This window comes from Vulpes lagopus, chromosome 8, assembly GCF_018345385.1.
Source record: "Vulpes lagopus strain Blue_001 chromosome 8, ASM1834538v1, whole genome shotgun sequence".
Taxonomy (NCBI): domain Eukaryota; kingdom Metazoa; phylum Chordata; class Mammalia; order Carnivora; family Canidae; genus Vulpes; species Vulpes lagopus.
The window spans coordinates 130832377-130853975 of NC_054831.1; the positions used below are offsets into that span (position 1 = coordinate 130832377).

At 58.8% G+C, this 21599-nt stretch overlaps 2 protein-coding genes across 4 annotated transcripts in view; one reads left to right on the forward strand and one right to left on the reverse strand.

Moving 5' to 3' along the window:
- ZBTB17 (zinc finger and BTB domain containing 17) overlaps positions 1 to 17829 on the forward strand; it is a 37898-nt gene extending 20069 nt beyond the window's left edge. For 2 of the 3 annotated variants that reach the window (XM_041767654.1, XM_041767655.1), the window contains 14 exons: positions 10229 to 10435; positions 11414 to 11602; positions 12150 to 12290; positions 12580 to 12705; positions 13142 to 13380; positions 13466 to 13608; positions 13696 to 13996; positions 14325 to 14412; positions 14801 to 14917; positions 15009 to 15129; positions 15380 to 15510; positions 15811 to 16020; positions 16133 to 16222; positions 16304 to 16685. In XM_041767654.1, the coding sequence (XP_041623588.1) occupies positions 10231 to 10435; positions 11414 to 11602; positions 12150 to 12290; positions 12580 to 12705; positions 13142 to 13380; positions 13466 to 13608; positions 13696 to 13996; positions 14325 to 14412; positions 14801 to 14917; positions 15009 to 15129; positions 15380 to 15510; positions 15811 to 16020; positions 16133 to 16222; positions 16304 to 16587 (2385 nt within the window). In that variant the 5' untranslated portion in view covers positions 10229 to 10230 and the 3' untranslated portion in view covers positions 16588 to 16685. Of the gene's footprint in view, positions 1 to 10228; positions 10436 to 11413; positions 11603 to 12149; positions 12291 to 12579; positions 12706 to 13141; positions 13381 to 13465; positions 13609 to 13695; positions 13997 to 14324; positions 14413 to 14800; positions 14918 to 15008; positions 15130 to 15379; positions 15511 to 15810; positions 16021 to 16132; positions 16223 to 16303; positions 16686 to 16880 lie in introns of those variants that run through there. The other variant, XM_041767656.1, reaches the window with a different exon arrangement.
- The window catches only part of SPEN (spen family transcriptional repressor), a 95323-nt gene continuing 91509 nt past the window's right edge, over positions 17786 to 21599 (reverse strand). Inside the window, 5 exon segments of the mRNA XM_041767653.1 lie at positions 17786 to 18969; positions 19348 to 19506; positions 19798 to 19992; positions 20160 to 20669; positions 21032 to 21598. Of these exon segments, the coding sequence (XP_041623587.1) occupies positions 18838 to 18969; positions 19348 to 19506; positions 19798 to 19992; positions 20160 to 20669; positions 21032 to 21598 (1563 nt within the window). The 3' untranslated portion in view covers positions 17786 to 18837.

Below are 21599 nucleotides of genomic sequence, written 5' to 3' on the forward strand. Positions count from 1 at the left end.
ATTTCTGCTCATAAAGATTTCTCGGGTGACACATCCTTTGTGCAAATTACCATAATTTTCCGTTTCCCTTCTGAGAAATTTCTTCCTGTTGAGAAGTTTTGAGTCACCAGGTCTTGTAGAAAATGTTGTAAAGTTTTTCTAATAAATAGAGATGAAGCAACTGCAACTTTGGATAGTTTCTTTCTTCCTTTTTCTGCTTTTTAAATAGATAACATTTATAAGTGGCAAAATAAAATGCAGAAATGACATACAGTGAAAAATAGAGACCCTTCCTGCCCTTGCCCTGCTCCTCTGAGGAGCTCCCTTATGCATTTCTTGTATGTCCAGCGATTCGCACTTTTTTTTTTTTTTTTTTTGGTTTAATATATGAGCTTAGGATTTCACAGCCTGGTTTTATGGTTTTGGACAAACCACACAGTCCAGCTTCCCCTAGTAAGGGTCAGGTACTCTGTGTTGTTAAGGGACTTAGAACCACTCCAAGAAGAGGTACTTAAGTTTTCAAAGGATATTATAATATCTAGTGGAGAGGCCATTTGCACAGGGTGCTCTGAAAGATCCTCGTGAGCATGTGTTAGATTTGGAGCCATGAGCTAAAGCCTTCTGGTGCCAGCTGGGGGTGACATTGTCCCATTTTTCACATCCCAGGGGCCCAGCAGTGTGGGACTTTCTAACTTATTTTTCTGCTTCTCACCCTCCCCTTTTCCCACTGTTCTCCATACTGATGCAGCCAGAGTGACTTTTCTGAAATGTAAGCCTAACCGTGGCCCTCTCTTAAAACCCTTGGCCAGACTCCCAACTGTCAGCCAGGGTGAGCACTAGGGCCTGGTGTGGTGGGCGTGGCCCTGCATGTCTGACTCTAGCCTGTCCCTCCCGCTGCGTGTCTCACCACGTTTTCCACTCGTTTCTCTTGTGATGCTGAGGTGTGCTGTCCTGGCCCACATGCCTGCGCACTTTTCTCTCATGCACCCCTCCCCCCATGGCTTCTGCAGTCCTCAATCTGAATCTCCTTCGTGCCTTTATTCACGTGTCTTGTTAGATGTGGCAAGGTACCGTATCCTCCCAGAGGTGGCACCCCTTCAGAACTCCTCCAAAGGTGGTGGCAGAGTCTGGGACTTGCTCCCTGGTGGAAGGCCCTTGAGGGTGGGCCCTTAGACAGGCCTGGCCTTGCTACCTGTGGAGCTGTCCGTTCCCTGCAGGCACCTGCACCAGGCAGTGCTCCGCAGTTGATGTGAAGTATGGGCCTGCTACCCTGTTCCCTAGCCCCCCCAGTGCAAAGATTAGCCCCCCGAATCTATCCATACTTAGCTTGAACAGGCACCTCTCCCCCAGGCTTTCTGCCCCCGAGTGACACAGTAACAAAGGCCTCACAGTAGAAGTTTGAAGCCAGGTGGGAACAAAGTCCGAGTGCTCTTTTGTCACATTGGACCAGGCCACGGCTCCCTCCTTTTTCTCCACCTGCTGTGGAGAGGAGCCGTGCGCTTCACTGGTAAAGGGGGTTCACTTGGGATAACCTGGTTTGTCTTGATTCGTTTTTTCCCTTTTTGTTCAACTGCTTATCAGTCACAGACTTCTGTTAGAGAATACCTGATTCCACTTTTGCCAGGATTTGTGTGGTACTTCCTGTTATTTTTTTAGTCCTCACAATTATCATGTACATGGCGGTTTTCCTGTTCAATGGGTGAACAGTCTAGAACTCAGAGAAGCTTGCCTGAGGCCACCCTGGTATGACTGGGGCTAGGATTCACATGCATGTCCTTTGATCTGAGTCTGTTGGTGTTCCTCTTTTTTATTTTAGAGAGAATGGAGAGGGGCAGGGGTGGGGGGTGGGAGAGAATCCTAGCAGGCTCCACGCTCAGCACAGAATCTAGCTCAAGGCTCCATCTCTTTTTTTTTTTTTTTTTTTAATTAATTTATTTATTTATGATAGTCACAGAGAGAGAGAGAGGCAGAGACACAGGCAGAGGGAGAAGCAGGCTCCATGCACCGGGAGCCCGACGTGGGATTCGATCCCGGGTCTCCAGGATCGCACCCTGGGCCAAAGGCAGGCGCCAAACCGCTGCGCCACCCAGGGATCCCGAGGCTCCATCTCTTGACCCTGAGATCATGACTGGAGCTGAAATCAAGAGTTGGACACTTAACCGAGCCACCGAGAGCCCCTGTTTCCTTTTCTTTGTCCAGTATTTGCTCCCATAGGGACCCCAGTCCATCCTGTGGCTTATCCACCATCCCTCCCGGAGACCTCTCTGTGTTGTGTTGGCCCAACAGAACTCCTGCTGGGCCTGCCCTCCCTCTGCCTGCTGTCACTCCTCACCTGGGCCAGTGGCACCTGCTCTCGGCCAGTTTCTCAGGTGACCAGTTTCGTGTGGTCCGTGACTCCTCTTTTCACTGCGCACATTTGCCTGATCAGCTAGCTGACTCTTGGTTCTCCGGAACAGCTTCCCAGTCTGGGTCTGACTGCTTCCACTTCTCCACGCAGGGCCTCCATCTCTTGCTCTTCCCCTGTGTTCCTCTGCTCTCTTTGCCCCCTTGTGGTCACTCCTCTGCACCCAGTCTTCTGGGGGACCCCAGCGTACTTAGAAGAAACTCCAGAGCCAGACTTGCCTCTAAGACCCTGGGTGATCTCAGCCTCTGCTGTGCGGGCGTGGGCTTGTCTCATTCTCTCAGGTTCCTCCTCTCCAGGCATGCCAGCCCCTCTGTCAGAGTCCCACCTACCTCAGGGCCTTTGCATTTGCTCTCTGTGTGCCTGTAACAGTTCCTGGGCTTAGGGTGGCATGGCTGGTTCTTGTACTTCATTCGGGTCTTTGCTTTAGTGTCACCTCCTCAGAGAGGTCTTCCTTGACTGTTTTCTTAAATAGCCTCCGCCTCTTGTCTCCACATCTTGTTTCGCTTTTTTCACAGCATCTAGTATGTGAGCTTATCTGTTATACTTATTACCTGTCCTCCCCACAATGCTCATAACTCTAAATAGACCTACAACCAGCACAGGGGAGGCGCTCATCTAGCACTGGTGAAGTGCTTTTGTCTTTTCTGTGTGTCTGTTCCCTGATTTAGAGGCTGCGGTCCCTGAGAGGGGAAGGTGATCATTAGGAGTCGCTGCTCAGCTTAGTCACCCCCATAGACTTTCTGTATATTGAAGGACATTTCTTCTTACTGCTTCTCAAATATGTATAGATGCTGTTGTGATTAGTGGAATGGAAATTCTTTTTTCATAGTGGTTTTTTCCCATTATTTTCTCGGTTAAAAAGTGCCCAAAGTACAACTATTATTTCCTGAGGGTCTGCCGAATATTTGACCTTGAGTTAGTCGTACTCAAAAAAGCCAGGAATCTGGCTTTTTGGACAGGCCTGTTCCTTGACTGGATTTATAACCATGTGGGAGCAAGGTCCTGGGGTAGGTGCTGTCAGCAGCTGTGAGTAAGCAGTCCCACCTGGCAGGGAGCTTATTAAACCTGATAGGGGAGGCAGAGCAACACGTCGGCCTCCTTTCAGGCTGTGTCTGTGTACTGCTGCCCAGGGAGCACTGGGGTGGAGGGCAGGATGTTGGGAGAATGATCGGATGCCACCAAGTCCCCATATTCTGATTTCATCTTTCTGGAAGCAGAGCCCTTAATTTACCCTTTGTCAAGCTTTAAGAGTCCCCAGAGCAAGTACTAGCATGCTGGAGTCCAGACTAGTGTGGGTGCCCCGGGATCCAGGACAGCACTTTCCTCAGGGCCGGCCAGCCTTCCCACTCAGCCATATTCCTGGAGCGTGGGGTCCATTGGGGGTATGTGTGGGGGTCTCATTCCCTCTTCAGAAGTGTGGAATATTAGAGATCACGGAAGCTGTATAATTGGAGAAGCAAAGGCAGCGTTACAACTTAATTTTATATTTAGATATGGTTTTTAGGTCTTTAAAAATCAGTATTTTTTTTGTAATACAAACTTCACAGAAACTACTACTGAGCCTTGGCTGGTAGGATTATGTAGAAAGTAACTGATTTTCAGAGTGAGGCCGTTATCCAGTAGAAGATAAAGTATCAGAATCTGTGGCTGTTGGGAAGGGCTGAGTCAGTGTGTTCATTTACCTAAGGGGAGAATTGATTTTAAAAGTTTGAGAAGCAGGGGCGCCGGGTGGCTCAGTGGTCGAGCAGATATCTGCCTTTGGCTCAGGGCGTGATCCCGGGGTCCTGGGATCGAGTCCCGCATCGGGCTCCCCGCAGGGAGCCTGCTTCTCCGTCTGCTATGTCTCTGCCTCTCTCTCTCTCTCTCTCTCTGTCTCTCTCTCTCATGAATAAATAAATAAAATCTTTAAAAAATTTTGAGAAGCACAAGCTTAGTATGTAAGAGCTGTACCTGCTGGGCCAAGAGGAAAGAGCCAGAAGGGCTGGTTTTGTTGGTATTTGCCTCTCTGGCATGTTGCCCTGAAAAGGGATAGTGTCGCGGGGAGGATGGTGGGTCGGGCAGGTGGGTTTCCCGGCTGCAAGGCTGGCCTGCCGTGAACGTCACTTCCCTGGCCTGAGTTGGTGCGTGCTAAGCTGTAGACGGGAACCACCTGTGTTGCTAGAAAATCCGGAATGCCGAGCAGCTGGAAGGCGAATGGGGCTCCCTCTCACCTGCCCCTGGACGTAAGATGGCTGTGTCATGTCCAGACCCGCAGCCGGGCACAGCGTGTTCTGGGAGCCGGGGCTTGTCGTTTGTCAAAGTCAGCGTCTCGTTGTGTTGGGCTTAATGGCTTCCCTCTGTGTGGCAGTTTGGAAGTCCTGCCTGCAGTGTAGTGCTTGCTAATCACCTGGGTAATATTTCACGTTTGACAGGTGCCCCTTTGACTCGGAGATGGAGCGGTGCTCTGCGGACCCACTTAGAGCTCTGGGCAGGCGCTCCAGCCTTCACCCAGGAGCACCCTCGGGCTTTAACAGAACAGTTGTTCAATATAAAGTGCTTCCCTGACAGAGAAAATTGCTCTGAATGGTTCTTGCCCAGTGCCCCTCCTTTCCCTCTCTCCCTCTCTTCATGTTAATTGGACTCTGGGATTTTTCCAGATTGCTTTTAGAAAGAATAATGGGTTATGATTACAACGTCTTAACAAGGTCAAGTCACTAAATAGTTACCCCAGGTACCCAGCATAAAAGAATATGTAGAAACCATCTGATGCGGTCTTCGGCCTAAAAATAAAACTATGATTTGCATCTGTGCTTCCTGGTAACATTAGCTTGGCGAGTTTACCGTGTGTCGGGCGCTGTTCGGGCTCTCTGCTTACAGGATCTACCTGAAGTCTGTAACACACGTGGGGAGCGGTCCCACTGGCCCCATTTTGCCAAAGGAGGAGCTTTGCTGGAGATGCACCACTGGTGGGGCAGGTGGCCGAACAGGGATCCGGGTCCTACCTGGCCTGACCCCAGAGGCTCTGCTGCCTCTGTACTCAGTGTGGAACTCGACACCCAGGATAGCCATGTTCATAGTATTTAGGTGGTCAGGTGGTGCCACGCGTGCACCGTGTTTCCTGGCATGTTGAAGAGACTCCATCAATACCATTTCGTTGTTCCTGGGGGGAGGGGGTCATGGAGTCTGGGATCCCCCCGAATCTTAAGGATTTCAGCACCCCTGGGGAACTCTTCCTTATGTTATCATCTGCCTGTGGATGTTTTGGAGCTGAAACATGAATGAGATGCATTGTGTTTTCTGTGGCCAAGCCCCCTGCACCGTGCTCGGCTCCTGGGAAACCTGAGACCTGGGTCTTAGCACAGCCCCTGCGAGAGCGGCCACAAGCATAGTTGGAAATAACCCTGTCACTGCTAGATTGAGTGTGGCACCTGTACCTCACGTTCTTCTTACTAAAGTTTTTGTGGACTTTTGAAAAATGTTGCCATACAAAAGTATATGAAATGTATGTTTAACTTAAATAATCTAGGTGTGTCCAAGTAAAGTAATGGAGCACTCCCAGTGTGTCAGAAGACCCCTGCTTGTCCCTCCTCCCATCCAGACAGAACTGTCATCCTGGACGTTTTGTTACTTGTTGCCTTTTCTTTCTTTTTTTCTTTTTTTTTTTTTTTTAAGATTTTTTATTTATTCATGAGAGACACAGAGAGGCAGAGATACAGGCAGAGGGAGAAGCACGCCCCCAGCAGGGAGCCCGATGCGGCACTCGATCCTGGGACCTGGGGCCCTGGGAGCATGACCTGAGCCAAAGGCAGACATTCAACCAGTGAGCCACCCAGGTGTCCCCATTGCCTTTTCTTGATGGTTTTACCGTCCTATCCATTCTCTTGCTGTGAGCAACCACTTCAAAACTTAGTGACCTAAACCATCAGCAGTTTATTACTTCTCCCAATTTTGTGGGTTGACTGGACAGTTTCTTTTGTTCCACGAGTTGTTGGGGTCAGCATTCATGTGACAGCATTCAGCTAGTAGCTGGGCTGGAGGGTCCAGGAAAGCATCTCTCGTACGGCTGTCTGCCGTTCTTCATGTGGGCTGTGCACGCAGCATCTACTCCGGGGCCGCTCTGTGCCTCGTCCCTCTCCAGCAGGAGAGCCTGGACATCCCTGCGATGGGGTGGCTGGATTGCAGGAGAGCCACGTGGAATCCGCAGACCTCTTAAGGGCCAGGCCTGGAACTGGCACAGAGTTACTACATCTTGGTGGTCAGAGCCACCCAAGTCTGGGTGGAATCTCCCAGCAGATGTGGTGGGATGGGGGGATGGTGGCAGCCATCTGTGTCCATGTCGCTTAGTTGGGCCTGTTTAGAATCCCACCGCAGGTCTCCTCTAGGTCCTTCAAGTTTTCATTCCCAAACAAATTCCTTGTGAGGCAGGCCAGGGGTGAGTGTCCAGCTGGGTGGATGGCCATCTGAAGAGCATCCCACTTCTGACACCAGAAGTCAGCCCCATTTATCAGGGACAACCACTGAGCAGCTGGCGGTGGCACAGGGAAGGTACCCGAGTGCAGTGAGGAGTTTCTAGAAGGTCATGCCAGTTTCTTGAGGGGACAAATATGTGCCGGTTTGAGGCTTCATTTTCTGTATCTGACGTGAGAACTTTGGGCTTGGTGGGCTCTGTGGTCTTGTTCTGTTTACATTTTCTTTAGTTCTCACTTTTAGGGTCTTAGAGTAGCTTTAAGGCCCACATTTATCACCCTTAAAGCAAGACAAAGTAAGGCAGAAGGGACCCCCCACACTTGCGCTTGAGTGAAGGCACTGTGTAGCAGGGGTGAGGCTTGGGGAGCCACACTTGATCCCCGGCCTTGGTGATGAGAGGCAGCGGGGCTGTTGATCATACGGTTGTTTCGGATCTCCTTGGATGGCGACGCCTCGGTGCATGTGCCTGGCTGGGGTGGGCAGCTCCCCATGCCCGCGGGACCCACACGTCCAGCTGTGTGGCCCAGGCAGCCCGCTCACCTCTTTCCTGACCCCTCTAAGCTTGGCCCAGTCGTGGTGGGTTCCTGTCACTGTGGAGCATGAAAGGAAACAGGAGACAGTGGGAGGATTGCCGTGATCTTCTAGAGCATTTCACGGAGCTCTGGATGCAGGGTTCTCGCTCAGCCCCCAAGGGGCGGATCAGGCCAGCTGGGCCCTCACCTGCTTACCACCTTGCCTTAGGGAGAAAGGGGCTGGTGGAGCTTTCTAGCAGGCTGTGGGCTGGGGGAGGTGGGTGCTGGAGGCAGCTGGGGGCCTCTGGGATCCACCTGGTGAGGGTTATAACCTGCCTGGAGGGGGGCGGGAGCATTGGGGAGCCCCCGCAGACCACTGGCTCTCCCCCGGGCTGATGGCAGAACCAGCCCCTGATGGCAGAACCAGCCCCGGGAGCCAGTGTTTAGGCGACTCTTCAGCACGTGGCCTCGGCCTTTCTCCACCTTTCTGGTCCTTCCTTCCTCAGGCTCTGCTTCCTCTCTTCCTGGTCTCCCGCGGCTTCCTCTGCTGCTTCCTCTCACCATCTCCCCTTTTCTTGCTTCCTTTTTAGTCTTTGGATTTGTCAAAACAGGCACCCTTTGGGAGTGTTTCTCTGTTGGAACAGCTCTGGGGGACCCTGGGTTGTGCCCCCCACACCCGCATCTGGCGAGGAGCATGGTCAGCATTGGGTGGAAGACCTCCTCCTGGAGGGGTGGGCGCAGGGAGGTGCCCGGCCACCAGCCACCTTCCCCCACCTTTACTCCCCCGAAGCCTCTGAAATGAGAGCCGGGCCTGTGCCCTTTCCCTGGAAGCTGTGGCGGGGTCGCAGCACGAAGGCTCTTGAGGGCTCCTGGCAGGCATGGGCCCCTGGCCTGCCCTGCTGAGCAGCTGCCCTTGGGGCCAGTGTGGTACCCCCACCCCCACCCCGGGGGTGGGCCCAGGAGTCTCTTCTCATGTTTACAGCAAGTCAGGTGGCCTTGCGGCTGGGGTGGGGTCAGCTGCTGCTCCCGGTTGTTTCCAAACTTGGGACACTCCCTCCCTTCCTCCCTGGTCTGTTATGGGTATTGTTGGGTCAGCTGCCGCCAGACGAAGGTGAAGGAGCCAGGCCCCCCCGGGGGGGGGGCTTCTGTACCCGGCTTCTAAGGACATAGGCAGTGGCTAGGGACCGGGACTTGGCTGCCCGCCGCACCCGCCTTCGCCCCCTGCCCGCCCCGTCGGGGGTGCGGTGCCTTCACATCCCAGGCCTGAGTGTCCACGGCCCGGGCTTTTAACCCGGCACCGGACATGGGTCCTTTCCAATGGAGCCCCGCCTTGGTGACATCCTCCAGCTCCCGGACACGTAGCCCTGCCTTTGAAAACCTCCCAGACGCCACTGGGTGGGTGGGCTTCACAGCATTCAAAGCTGATGGGGGGACTGAGCCCCTCTTGGGGGGTGGGGGTGGGCGTGGCTTTCCTTGCGGCTCATTGTGGCCAGACCACCATACATGGTCACGGCTCCTGCGGTGACTCACATGGGGGTGAGGGGGGGTGGCGCTGATGTCCCTGAACCGTGGGAGCCCGTGAGGGGCTGCTGGAACCTGGGGGCTAGGAGCCGCAAAGTGTCCTTCACACCTGCCCAGAAACAGCCTGGGGCAGCTCCGAGAAGACCCAGGCGTCCGATGCCGGGCCAGGGCATGACAGCCTGGCCCTGGTGGGTCTGTGCCAGGGCCTGTGCCAGGGTTGGTGGCCTGTGATCCCAGGAGTGGGGTGCTGACTTTCATTTCGAAATTGGATCTTTCTTGGACCTAGGTGCCTGCTATTTTTCCTATAAAATGCTCATCTGAGATGCACTCTGGTGTGGCGCTGCTGCGGAGGCCCGAGCTGTTTTAGATACTTATTTAGTCCTGGCTTGTGGTAGTTGGTGATTATTCGGCACCAGGCCATGGAATTTTTCTGAGCATATTCACTTGAGACGGTTGTGGGATTTCCAGGCATTAACGAGGTCTTTGACAGAGAAACTGCGGCCAGACCAGCAGCTCTTGGGGCTAGGACCAAGGCTCATTCTTCCGCCAGGGACCGCCCGGAGAGGTTTCTGGAGGCAGAGGACTCCCCAACTTTATGTAGTTCCCTGAGCCTATGAATCAGAGAGAGAGAGAGAGAGAGAGAGAGATCCCTGCCCCCAAGGGCAGGACTTGGGAGGGTCTGCAGGAGAGGGTCCACTCCTGAGATGCTGGCAGATGGAACATCTGTCTTCCTAGACGCACGTCTCACCTGTATATGACAGAATGGGGGAAAAAAACGAAATAAAAAGGTTTTCATAAAGCCAAATGTATCTAGTTGAAAGATCTGTCCTTTCTTCTAAGATTATGTCCTGCATCTTTTTTTTTTTTAAAGATTTTATTTATTCATGAGAGACGCAGAGAGAGAGAGAGGCAGAGACACAGGGAGAGGGAGAAGCAGGCTCCCTGCAGGGAGCCCGATGTGGGACTCGATCCTGGGTCTCCAGGATCAGGCCCTGGGCTGAAGGTGGCGCCAAACCGCTGAGCCACTGGGGCTGCCCAATGTCTTTTTTTAATGCTCTCAGTAATCAGTGTTTCATGTTTGTTTTTTGACTTTTTAATGTCGTTACCTGGCAAGACACAGAGGTGGCTGTTTTGTGTTGGTCCCTCAAAGCTTTTGGTTTTGGGAACTTTGCTAACCAGTAAACCCAGGGATCTAGGAGCCACTGGTCAGCCTTGGCTTGCACAGGGAATCTGGAGCGATTTACCCTTTGTGGATGTAGTTCCCCCCCTCTGCCCCACATTCCTCACCTGGGAGGGTTGGGGTGGACTGGTCAGGCCGGCCGGCGTCCTTCCTCTGTGCTCACGCGAAGGCCCTGTGGCTTCCCAGCCATGGATTTTCCCCAGCACAGCCAGCAGGTCCTGGAGCAGCTGAACCAGCAGCGGCAGCTGGGACTTCTGTGCGACTGCACTTTCGTGGTGGACGGCGTTGACTTCAAGGCCCATAAAGCAGTTCTGGCAGCCTGCAGCGAGTACTTCAAGATGCTCTTCGTGGACCAGAAGGATGTGGTGCACCTGGACATCAGTAACGCGGCAGGTACCCCGTTGGGTCCAGGGCCGAGCTTGTGGCGGGTCAGAGCTGTGGTGGCCCTGTGCTGCGCAAGGCCCTCCTGGGGGCGGCCCTTCAGGCCCTGGGGTGGGCCAGGCCTCCCACGCAGGACTTAGGCCACGAGCATGTGGGCACCTAGTTGCTGCTATGTTTGTGGGGCCTGTTTTGACTGGGAGAGAACTGACAGGAAGGGCTCATGATAAGCTCATCATAGGGAACATAGGCTAGGCTTGTCAGGAGGGACAGAGAACAGGTGGGCTCTGAGCCCCCGACCCCTTCCCTTGGCTGAGTCTGTCCCGAACCCCTATCACAGGGCTGGCCCTGATGGGGATGACCACAGCTGGGGCTGGGAGGGGGTCGGGAAGACCTGGCATTGAGGAGGGAACTGGTCATGGATTTGGCTCCTGACCCAGGATGGCGTGACCTGCCACGAGAAGGTCAGGGCAAAGTGGTGTCCCCCCAGTTTACAGATATGGAAGCTGAGATCCAGAGCGGGCAGGTGACTGGCCTGGAGGTCACCTACTTTGTGGCAGAGCCCTGATGAAGGCCAGTGCTGACACACTCTTGGTGGCGTGTCCTCCAGTGGTGGAGTGTGGTGACTGGGAGAGTACACGGGGGCGGGGGGGGGGGTGTTCACACTGCTGTCCCCTGTGCAGGGTAGGAGTTCACCTGGCCTTTGTGCAGGGTGCTGTTTATACTCAGTCCTCTGTTCACACCCTCTACTGCGCAGAGCAGGTGCTTACACCCCTGTCCTCCATGTAGGGTGGCCGTCACCCCCTCCGCCCTTTAGGGGCCTATTTCATTTCAGAGGCTGTGGTCTGGGCTGAGGGTCCTCGGGTTGCCCACCTGCCCGCCAGTACGGGCCGGGGAGATGGTGGCCTGCCATCCCGCTACCGAGTCGGGCAGCTGAGGAGGCTGCTGGTGCTGGGCCTGGAGGCGGGTCCGTGATGGCTGTGTCCTTGGCAGGCTTGGGGCAGGTGCTGGAGTTCATGTACACGGCCAAGCTGAGCCTGAGCTCTGAGAACGTGGACGATGTGCTGGCCGTAGCCAGCTTCCTGCAGATGCAGGACATCATCACGGCCTGCCATGCCCTCAAGTCACTCGCTGAGCCGGCCGCCAGCCCTGGGGAGAATACGGTGGCCTCGGCCGTGGAAGGTAAGACACTTGGCGGGCTGTTCTGAGCAGGTGGCTTTGGAGGCAGTGCTGCCTCGGACTCTCTGCTTCTCTCTGAGCCCCAGTTTCTTATTTGGCCTTGCCTGCACCGTGGGGTGCTGGTAAGGAGTAAAGCCTCAGGAAGGGTCTCACAGGGGCCCGTCTGCCTACCCCTTCCCCCATTAGCTGCTTTGTGCTCTGCTCCCTTAGGCCTCTGCACTTGGGGGTCGCTACTCCTGCAGCTCTGCTGTCCGGCCCCTGGTGCCGGGTGTGGGCCAGACGCTCATGGTACCCTTTGCAGAGAACCCCGTTCCCCTCCCAAGCACTGACCTCTGACTGGTGGTATTGTCTTGCTTGTGAGGTGTGCTCCCCGACCAGTGTGGGAGCCCCACGGAAGCAGCGGCCGGGACTGCTTATCCCAGGCCCAGGCACAGCCTGGCGTGGAGGAGCTGCCCTGGGAACAGACTGCTAGAAAGTCCTGGTCCACCTCACCCCTCCAGGTGGTGGGCACGTGATGGGAAACGGCAGGTCTGTCCTGTTCCATGTCTAGGAGGAGACAAGAGAGCCAAAGAGGAGAAGGCAGCTGCTACCATGCTGAGTGAGCTGGACCCAGCCGGCAGCAATCCCCCCCCAGGCCCGGGCAGGGAGCCCAAAGAGGAGCGGGGCGGCCAGGCCGAGAGCACAGCCAGCGGTGAGTCGTGGCACCGAGGACCCGGCCGTCCGTCCCATCACCTCCCCAGGGCCCAGAGGTAGGGTGGCACAGGCTATTGTACCCTTTGAGTTCTCGTTCCCCAGAATGACCTGCTGTTGGCTTGGGGGCGCCTGTCCAGCCAGAGCAGAGGCACAAGCAGCTTGAGTTTGGATGTGCTGGGCCCCTGCTCCAGGCCACCGCCGCTACCGGGGACCTGGTCTAGGAGAGCCATCAGGCCCCTGGATGGAGGGTCCTAATCCAGCCTCTGGTGTTTGCACACCACACCCAGGCGCAGAGCAGACGGAGAAGGCCGACGCCCCTCGGGAGCCGCCCCCCGTGGAGCCCAAGCCAGACCCCACGAGCAGCATGGCTGCTGCTGAGGCCGAGGGCGCCTTGTCAGAGAGCTCAGAGCAAGGTACCCAGGGGCCACGTGGAGCCGGCCCGCACCCCCAGGTCCCCCGGGGTCCCTCCCCCTGCCCCACCTCCAGCTGATGCCACTGTGAGTCATGCCTTAGCTTTGGGCCCAAGTCATCTTTCCATTCTGGAAATCTGACCTTTGTTGGTTGCACACCCAGCCTTGCTTCTGTTGGCACAGATGTGTTGCTGGTGCAGCGCCCGCACTTCTGCTGCTTCCCGGTGCTGCGCACCATCGGGGAGCCCGGCCGCCCCCAGCACCCGCTGTGTTAGCGTCCTGGGGAACGAGGCCACCGCCCCTCCCAGCCCCTCCCAGCGGCAGCGGCCCTGCCTGCTTGTCTGGGGAGGCCGCCTCCTTTGCTGGCTGTGAGGTGGCGACCTTTGGAGGCCCCTTCTTGCCCTCCCAGGCATCTCAGTGCCTGCCCTTCTCCCCGCAGAGATGGAGGTGGAGCCAGCCAGGAAAGGGGAAGTGCGAGAGGATGAGGGCGCAGGGGCCGCCGAGGTCAAGGAAGAGGGGCCGCCGCTGGAGAAGGGGGAGGCCCCTGAGGAGAGCGAGGAGTCGGCCAGCACCGACTCGGGCCAGGAGCTGGGCGCTGAGGCCCGGGGCCTGCGCTCGGGCACCTACGGCGACCGCACGGAGTCCAAGGCCTACGGCTCCGTCATCCACAAGTGCGAGGTGCGGCCCTCCCTGCGGCCCCTGCCCGCGGCCCCCGCCCCCCACCCCGCGTCCCTGACGCCTGCTCCCCCGCTGCACCCCGCAGGACTGCGGCAAAGAGTTCACGCACACGGGCAACTTCAAGCGGCACATCCGCATCCACACGGGCGAGAAGCCCTTCTCGTGCCGGGAGTGCAGCAAGGCCTTCTCGGACCCGGCCGCGTGCAAGGCCCACGAGAAGACCCACAGGTAGCCCGCGCGCAGCCGCCCCCCGCCCCCGCCGCGGCCTCTGGGTGCCCCGAGAGCCTCACCCCTCTGTCGCCCTGTGACCACCAGCCCGCTGAAGCCGTACGGCTGCGAGGAGTGCGGCAAGAGCTACCGGCTCATCAGCCTGCTGAACCTGCACAAGAAGCGGCACTCGGGCGAGGCGCGCTACCGCTGCGAGGACTGCGGCAAGCTCTTCACCACGTCGGGCAACCTGAAGCGCCACCAGCTGGTGCACAGCGGCGAGAAGCCCTACCAGTGCGACTACTGTGGCCGCTCCTTCTCCGACCCCACGTCCAAGATGCGCCACCTGGAGACCCACGACACGGACAAGGAGCACAAGTGCCCTCACTGCGACAAGAAGTTCAACCAGGTGTGCCCGCGGGAGGCCTCGCGGGAGGCGAGGGCGAGGACCCGGCAGCCTGTGGGTGGAGGCGGCGGCTGAGGAGGGAGGGCCGCCCGGCTGCCGGGGAAGCTGGGAGGACGGCTCGAGGCTGGGTGCGCTGGGGCCCCGAAGAACTAGGGTGAGCTGGTTTTCCCTTTTTCACCTCTGGGACCTGGAATATTCCACTGGCCTCGAGGAAAGATGGAGCGCTCCAGGGGCCCCCAGGGAGGACTGAGAATCCCTTGTCCCCTGGTGGGAGGGGCCTCCCACACCGTGTTCCGTGGGGTGGCCCTTCTGACCCCTTCCCCGGGTGCAGGTGGGGAATCTGAAGGCCCATCTGAAGATCCACATCGCCGACGGGCCCCTCAAGTGCCGAGAGTGTGGGAAGCAGTTCACCACCTCAGGTAGGGCTGGGGCCGCCCGCTGCCGCCCCCAGCCGCCCGCTGCCCTCACGCCCCTGCACCCCACAGCTGCCTGCTGCCCTCACGCCCCTGCACCCCACAGCTGCCTGCTGCCCTCACGCCCCTGCACCCCCCAGCCGCCCGCTGCCCCTCACACCCCTGCACCCCACAGCCGCCCGCTGCCCCTCACACCCCTGCACCCCACAGCCGCCCGCTGCCCTCACACCCCTGCACCCCACAGCCGCCCGCTGCCCCTCACACCCCTGCACCCCACAGCCGCCCGCTGCCCCTCACGCCCCTGCACCCCGCAGCAGCCCGCTGCCCTCAACGCCCCTGCACCCTGCAGCCGCCCGCTGCCCCTCACGCAGGCGCCCCTTGCGTCTCGCCACAGGGAACCTCAAACGGCACCTTCGGATCCACAGTGGGGAGAAGCCCTACGTGTGCATCCACTGCCAGCGGCAGTTTGCAGACCCCGGTGCCCTGCAGCGGCACGTCCGCATCCACACAGGTGGGCGAGTGGGCCCGGCGCTGCCGGGGGGCGGGGGAGGGGGGCAGCTGGGAGGTGGAGGTGCCCACACTTTCTCCTGCCCCGTCCCCAGGCGAGAAGCCGTGCCAGTGTGTGATGTGCGGCAAGGCCTTTACCCAGGCCAGCTCCCTCATCGCGCACGTGCGCCAGCACACAGGGGAGAAGCCCTACGTCTGCGAGCGCTGCGGCAAGAGGTCCTGCCCTGCCCATCCCTCCCCTGCCCCGGGCCCTGCAGGGGTCCCCGGCAGCCTGCGCGGTGTAGGGGGTCAGGATGCCAACCTAGGGCTCAGTTGGGAACCAGGCCAACCGCTGCTCCAGTCCAGGCGTAGGTCCCCGGGGTCGGCTCCGATCTAGAGGTGGCGGCAGGAGGCCCCAGCTCAGCTCAGCTAACCCAAACCAGGCTCGGGCAGTTGGGTGCCAGCCCATCCCTGTGCGGCCCTGCAGGTTCGTCCAGTCCAGCCAGTTGGCCAATCACATTCGTCACCATGACAACATTCGCCCTCACAAGTGCAGCGTGTGCAGCAAGGCCTTCGTGAACGTGGGGGACCTGTCCAAGCACATCATCATCCACACTGGTGAGCCTGGGCCCACCGCTCACCTGTCCCTGGTTCTTCGCGGGGTGGCGGGCAGGGAGGTCCCTCCAGATCGTGGCCTGGGGTGCTGACCCTAGCTGCAGGTGGCCTTGAAGGAGGCTCAGTTCAAACGGCTTCAGTTCAGAAGCCCCCTCTTCCTAGTTTCCAGAAGGCACAGTGGCCACTGGAGGCTACCCCAGGGCACTTGCTGCTGGAAGAGACAGGGCTTTGGGGCAGCTGGAGGCCACTGAGGTCCTCCCCCCTCCCCCCAGCGGCAGGCGAGAACCTTGCCTTCCCCCCCAGGAGAGAAGCCTTACCTGTGTGACAAGTGTGGCCGTGGCTTCAACCGGGTGGATAACCTGCGTTCCCATGTGAAGACCGTGCACCAGGGCAAGGCGGGCATCAAAATACTGGAGCCCGAGGAGGGTGGCGAGGTCAGCGTGGTCACTGTTGATGACATGGTCACGCTGGCGACCGAGGCACTGGCGGCAACAGCCGTCACTCAGCTCACAGGTGCGGGCTGTGGGCAGCCGGGGGTGGTCGTGGGCAGCTTGCCTCTGGGGTGGCCGCGAAGGGGCAGGGCCCTTTGGCCTCAGGCCCTGCGGACTTGGCCCTTCACCCGCAGTGGTCCCGGTGGGCGCCGCGGTGACCGCCGATGAGACGGAAGTACTCAAGGCTGAGATCAGCAAAGCAGTGAAGCAAGTACAGGAGGAAGGTGAGGGGGTGCCCGGGGGGTGGGGAAGGGTGGTGGAGGCCCGGGCCCTCCCCGCTCTGACCACGGCCCTGCCTCCCACAGACCCCAACACCCACATCCTCTATGCCTGTGACTCCTGTGGGGACAAGTTCCTGGACGCCAACAGCCTTGCCCAGCACGTGCGGATCCACACGGCGCAGGCGCTGGTCATGTTCCAGACGGACGCGGACTTCTACCAGCAGTACGGGCCAGGCAGTGCGTGGCCGGCCGGGCAGGTGCTGCAGGCTGGGGAGCTGGTCTTCCGCCCTCGGGATGGGGCCGACGGCCCGCCCGCTCTGGCAGAGACGCCCCCCACGGCCCCAGAGTGTCCACCGCCCGCTGAGTGACGGGCGGCCCTCCTGTGACTGCTATTTAAGGATGGACGGCGCCCTAGAGGAGAGGGTGGCCCCATTCCCTAGAGAGAATAAATTGGATTATTTTCTAACGCTGCCTATAGCTCCCTGTGGGGGGGGGCGGGAGCTGGCACAGCCGTGGCCGGTGCCCCGGGAGGCCGCTCTAGGGAAAGGCTGGCTTCCTCGCCCTGAGTCGGGGTGCGGGCGGCACGCTCGGGGCCAGAGACCGGGGCTCCCCGCAGCCCGTCCCTCATCCGGTCTCCTCCTCGGGCTTCTCACCTGTTCAGCTTCAGGACCTGAGCTCCCCTCCCCGCCGTGGAGCACAGCCGTGAGCCCGCTCCCCTCTGCCCAGGCGGGTTGGCTTCCCCGGATCCAGGCCGCCCAGAGCGCCCAGCTCAGAAGCCCACTCAGCCCGAGCAGCAAGGTAGGCAGAGAGCCAGGCCCCCAGGCCCCGGGCCGTCTGTCTGGCGTGGGGAAGCCCGAGGCCTCCGCCCTCCCTCGCAGGATCCAGGCCGGGCCAGGGCCAGCTCTGGGGAACGTTCGGTTGCCCTGAGCCGATGGAGTCTATGACCAAGCCGAGGGTCAGAGAGGAGTGGCCGGGAGCTTCGATGGGGGAGGTGGGGACACGGCAAGCAGGGCCACGGAGCCCCCTCGGCAGGGAGCCCTGTTGCTGTCCCTGCCCCTTCCCAGGTTTGCTCCCAGCAGCTGTCCTCCCTCATCAGAGGGCACCACGTCCTCGTTCCGCAGGTGTAGGTTGGGAGGAGCCCTGTGATCATCCCAAGGGAGCCCCTCAACTCTGTGCCCCTCTAGCTTGTTAGGGAGTGGGTCCAGCTGCAGGGCTGCCCCCACCCCAGGCCAGGCTGTGCCGCTGCCGCTGCAGGGCCGCCGCTCCAGACCCGGAGGAGGAAGGGGGGCGAGACACGAGACGCCAAAGCTTGCTTATTATTACGAGGTTTCTGAGTCGGCCCGTGGGTGGGGTTTTTTTCTGTATCCAACTTTGAAGTGCCTTCCACGTTACCCAGGAACACACAAGTTCAGTCTGTGGCAGAAACCTCTTTTGTACAAGACGTGACGCTTGGGAGGGTCAAGTGGCAGGGAAGCAGCTGGTCCCACAGGCAGATGTGGGGAGGGAAGCAGAAGCGGGACGAGGGAAGCCAGGGTCCTCCCACCCGAGTGACAATCACATCCACGCTTGACGTGTTTTGTATTTTTTAATAAAGTTTGTAATCCAATGGACACACAAAACAAAACTGCGCTGAGAAAACCAGTTTCATAAATTAATAAGTGTTAGGAAGTTGGGGGGAGAGGTCAAGGTAACAGGAAGAGGGGAAGCCAGTCTTTTTTGTACAGTCTGTGTGTGTGTGTATGTGACACTTCCAAATCGCGGGGGCAGGGCCCGTGCTATAACGAAGCGCACTTATACAAATGAGTGACAATACAAAGTCTGAGTATGAAAATAAGATTTTTCTCTGAAAACACATTTTTGGCACAGATTAAAAAAAATGTATGTCAGGGGAATTTGATTTTTTTAAGTCAGTATTATATATATTTATATATATTATATATTTATATATACACACATCCCAAGTTCTGCATATCCCACCAGGAAAGAAAATCCTTCTGTTTGCTCTTTTTCGATTGTAAACTGTACATCCGGGTAAATCAGAGATGGTGGTGGCAGGAGAATTAAGAAAGGTGACACATCCAAATGAGCAAGGGGAAGGGCAGGGTGGGGACCAAACAACCCAATGAAATGTTCCTTGACCCCAATGTTTCAGCAGAAGCCTGAAGTCCTGCGCTAGAGTCCTCGATGCGTGTTCAGGTACACCAAGACATCCAGAGTGTCACAGCCTGTCTTCACTGTGCAAAAGTCCAAGTCACTAATTTAGTGCAAAGGCAGTTCTGTTTTGTTTCTTAAAAACAAAAACAACAAAAAATTAATTCCACTGCCCAGTTCCTTTTCTCCAGAGGAGAGAGAAACCCAGCCCTAAGGTGTGTGCAGAGTCCATTGGTTGGTGGTCTGTCCTCGGGCTAAATATCATGTAAACACACAGGTAGCAGCACCACTGCCCAGAGGGGTCGGCCCCCCTGAGCCGGGTGGGCGGGCTCGAGGGCGAGGCTGGCGTCTGGCAGTGGAGCAGATCCCCTTCGGCAGCTGCCTCCTCCACCTGACTGGGTTGTCCTGGGTTAACTTTTTGCTGCAGAGCCTCGGGGAGATACACCGAGTGGTGACCGTTCAGTGGCTCACACGGAGGCAATGACAATCATGAGGTGGGGAGAAATGTTGGAGATGCTGGCAAGGAGGTCGGGAGCCAGACGGGACAGGTGGCTCTCTGAGAACTCGCAGGGCGGGAAGATCTGTAGCACGTAGGCGGGCTGGAGAGGGGGACGAGAGAGAAATGGGATCCCTGGTCTCCACATCAGCCACCCCACCCCACTACCATTTCCAACTGGGGGCTAGGACCTGTGCCCAGCAGGAGGGGCCTACATGTCAGAAAACCAACCGAACTATCCTGGGAGTTGCCTCCGCAGCAGGAAGTAAAAACCCCGCTGTCTCAGCTGACCCTGGGTTAGCTCCAGGGTGGGCAATGGTGGCCTTGTCTATGTCCTCTATCCAAAACACCCTTTTGCCCACATCTGAGCCCCCTCTGGACGACCCTAACGTGGCCCTGGGAGCCCCTGCCGGCAGACTGGACAGCCTGCCCGCCTAGACCAGCCCCCACGTACGTGTCCCAAGGAGGACACCGAGCTGACCTGATTGGAGCCGGGGTTGGGAACGTTGATGATCCCTGCCGCCTGCTTGGCCTGCAGGTAGGTGATGAAGGCCGCCTTGAGGGACTCGGTCTGGCTCACGACGTCCTCTTGGTCACGGCCACAGGGCAGAGCCAGCAGCAGACAGTAATCTGTCTCCACCTGTGACAGAAGCCATCGTCCGATCAGGGGACTCTCGGCCAGACCACAGCCCCATGCCTGTCCAACCCCGGGTTCGGCTCCTAAGTCCACAAAGCCCCACCCCCCCCCCATGCTGAGGTGACCTCAAGAGTCCACCCAACTTGATTAAGGAAAACCCTGTTTCTGAGCCTAGAGGGGTCTTGCACCCCACCGTAGACAGAACAGGCCAGGCGTGCCACTCCCACACCCCAAGGGCAAGCCCGGTCCTCCCTCGTGGGCAGGGCAGCCGCCCGCCTGGGGCCCAAGACTTACCGTCATCCTCCGGGCAACCCCTTCCAGCTGCGAGGCCTCCAGCCGCATCCTCTGGGCAATCCTCAGTGGGGGGCCTCCCTCCGAGAGGGGCAGAGACCGATGCGCCAGGACATTGTTGCCGGAGACGAAGTGGAGCTGCACGGCAGCCGTGTCATTCTTGAGGGCCAGCAGGCCCTGCCACACGATGGGGTACTTCTGCTCTCAGGGAGACAGACAGGAAGTGAGCTCGCAGCTGGAGACCAGAGCCATCCACGCTGGACATGGCTCCAGGCAACAGCTTACTGGCCTAAGTGGGGACCTTAGGACATTTCACCCGGTGCAAAGGTTGGAGGGGAGCGGGGGGGGGCCCTGCCCAGGCTTACCTTCAGAAGCTGGACCATATCCACAGGCCTCTGGGAAGTCAGGTGTGGAGAAGAATCTGGTTTGGGAGCAGGCTGGGCTTCTGTGTGCGTCAGAGCCAGTCCTGGAGGGGTGCTGGGGCTTGAGGTTGTGGGGACAAACAACGGCTGCTTTGGGGCGGCCTGAGCAGGGAGAGGGGCCGGGAGGTCAGGCTTCAGGGAGACAGACACGGGGGAGGGGTAGGAGGTCTGGCTCGTCTCTGCCTGCGCCCTCTGAACCTGCACATGAGGCTCGGCTGGCCGGCTTGCGGGCACGGCGGGGAGGCGCGGCTGCTCTACTCCTGTCTGCGTCCCCTTCGCCTCCTGGGAGACCTGAGGCAGCTTGCCGCTTGGTGGCTGGCCCGGCTGGCTGAGCTGGGAGGGCTGGCAGGGCTGCGTGGGCTGGGCAGGCTGTGTGGACTGCACGGGTTGGGCGGGCTGTGTAGACTGTGCAGGCTGAGCGGGCTGCAAGGGCTCGCCTTCAGGAGCCGGGCCCTGGAGTTCGGCGGGGGAGAGGGACGGAGAGTTACACACAGCACCCTGCCCTCACCCCTTGTCCCCCGCCCCCTTCCACCCAGCCACGGGCTCCGGGGCAGGGTCAGCTGCGGACATCCCCTGGAAGTGAGGCCCAGGGCAGTGATCCTGTGGGCACGCGGGCCTGAGGGTCCCGGGAAGAGGTCACCAGCTCGCTCCCACCACCCGCCCCTGCCTGATCTCCCAGAGAGCTCCTTCCACGTCTCAGCCCTCTGCACGCTGATCGGATTCCCTCTTTAAAACCACGGACAGGGAGACCCATCCCAGGGTCCGTGCCGGCACGCGACCCGCCACAGGGAGGGAGGCTGCCGTGTGGCCCTCACCTGAGCGGGAGCCTTGGTCCGAGGAGGTAGGCCGATGGAGGCGGCAGCAGGAAACTGAGTGTGTGTGAGCTGAGCAGGACCGTGGTAGGTGCGGATGTCTCCGTATCTGTACTCCTGAAACAGCTCCCCACTGGAGTGCACGATCTGCACGCCGTGCGTCACCACCACGGGCGGGGTCAGAGGCAGCCCCTGGAGCTGGTTGCTGGGGGTGACGGTGAGGATGCGGGCCTCACCGTGGGGGGCGGGGGCCGGGGTGGCCTTGGCTTCCGCAGTCTTGGCCACATCTTTCCCGGGCTGCTGAGGGACCTTGCTGGCCGGTGGCACCTTCACCACCCCGTCTGCCGCCCGGGGCTGTTCGCTGACCGCTGTCACATGCGGATGCACCATGATCCTCACGTCCCGGGGCACGGTGTACGGGTGTAGCCGGTACTCCGACTGCATGACCAGCACCTCTGACTGCACAGGGGCGGCAGCTCGAGCAACGGGCAGGTGATAATGCACTTCCTCCTCTGGGGGATGCTGGGGGGCCAGGGCTGGCACCCCCGCTGCGGCTGGCTGGGGCGTGCCC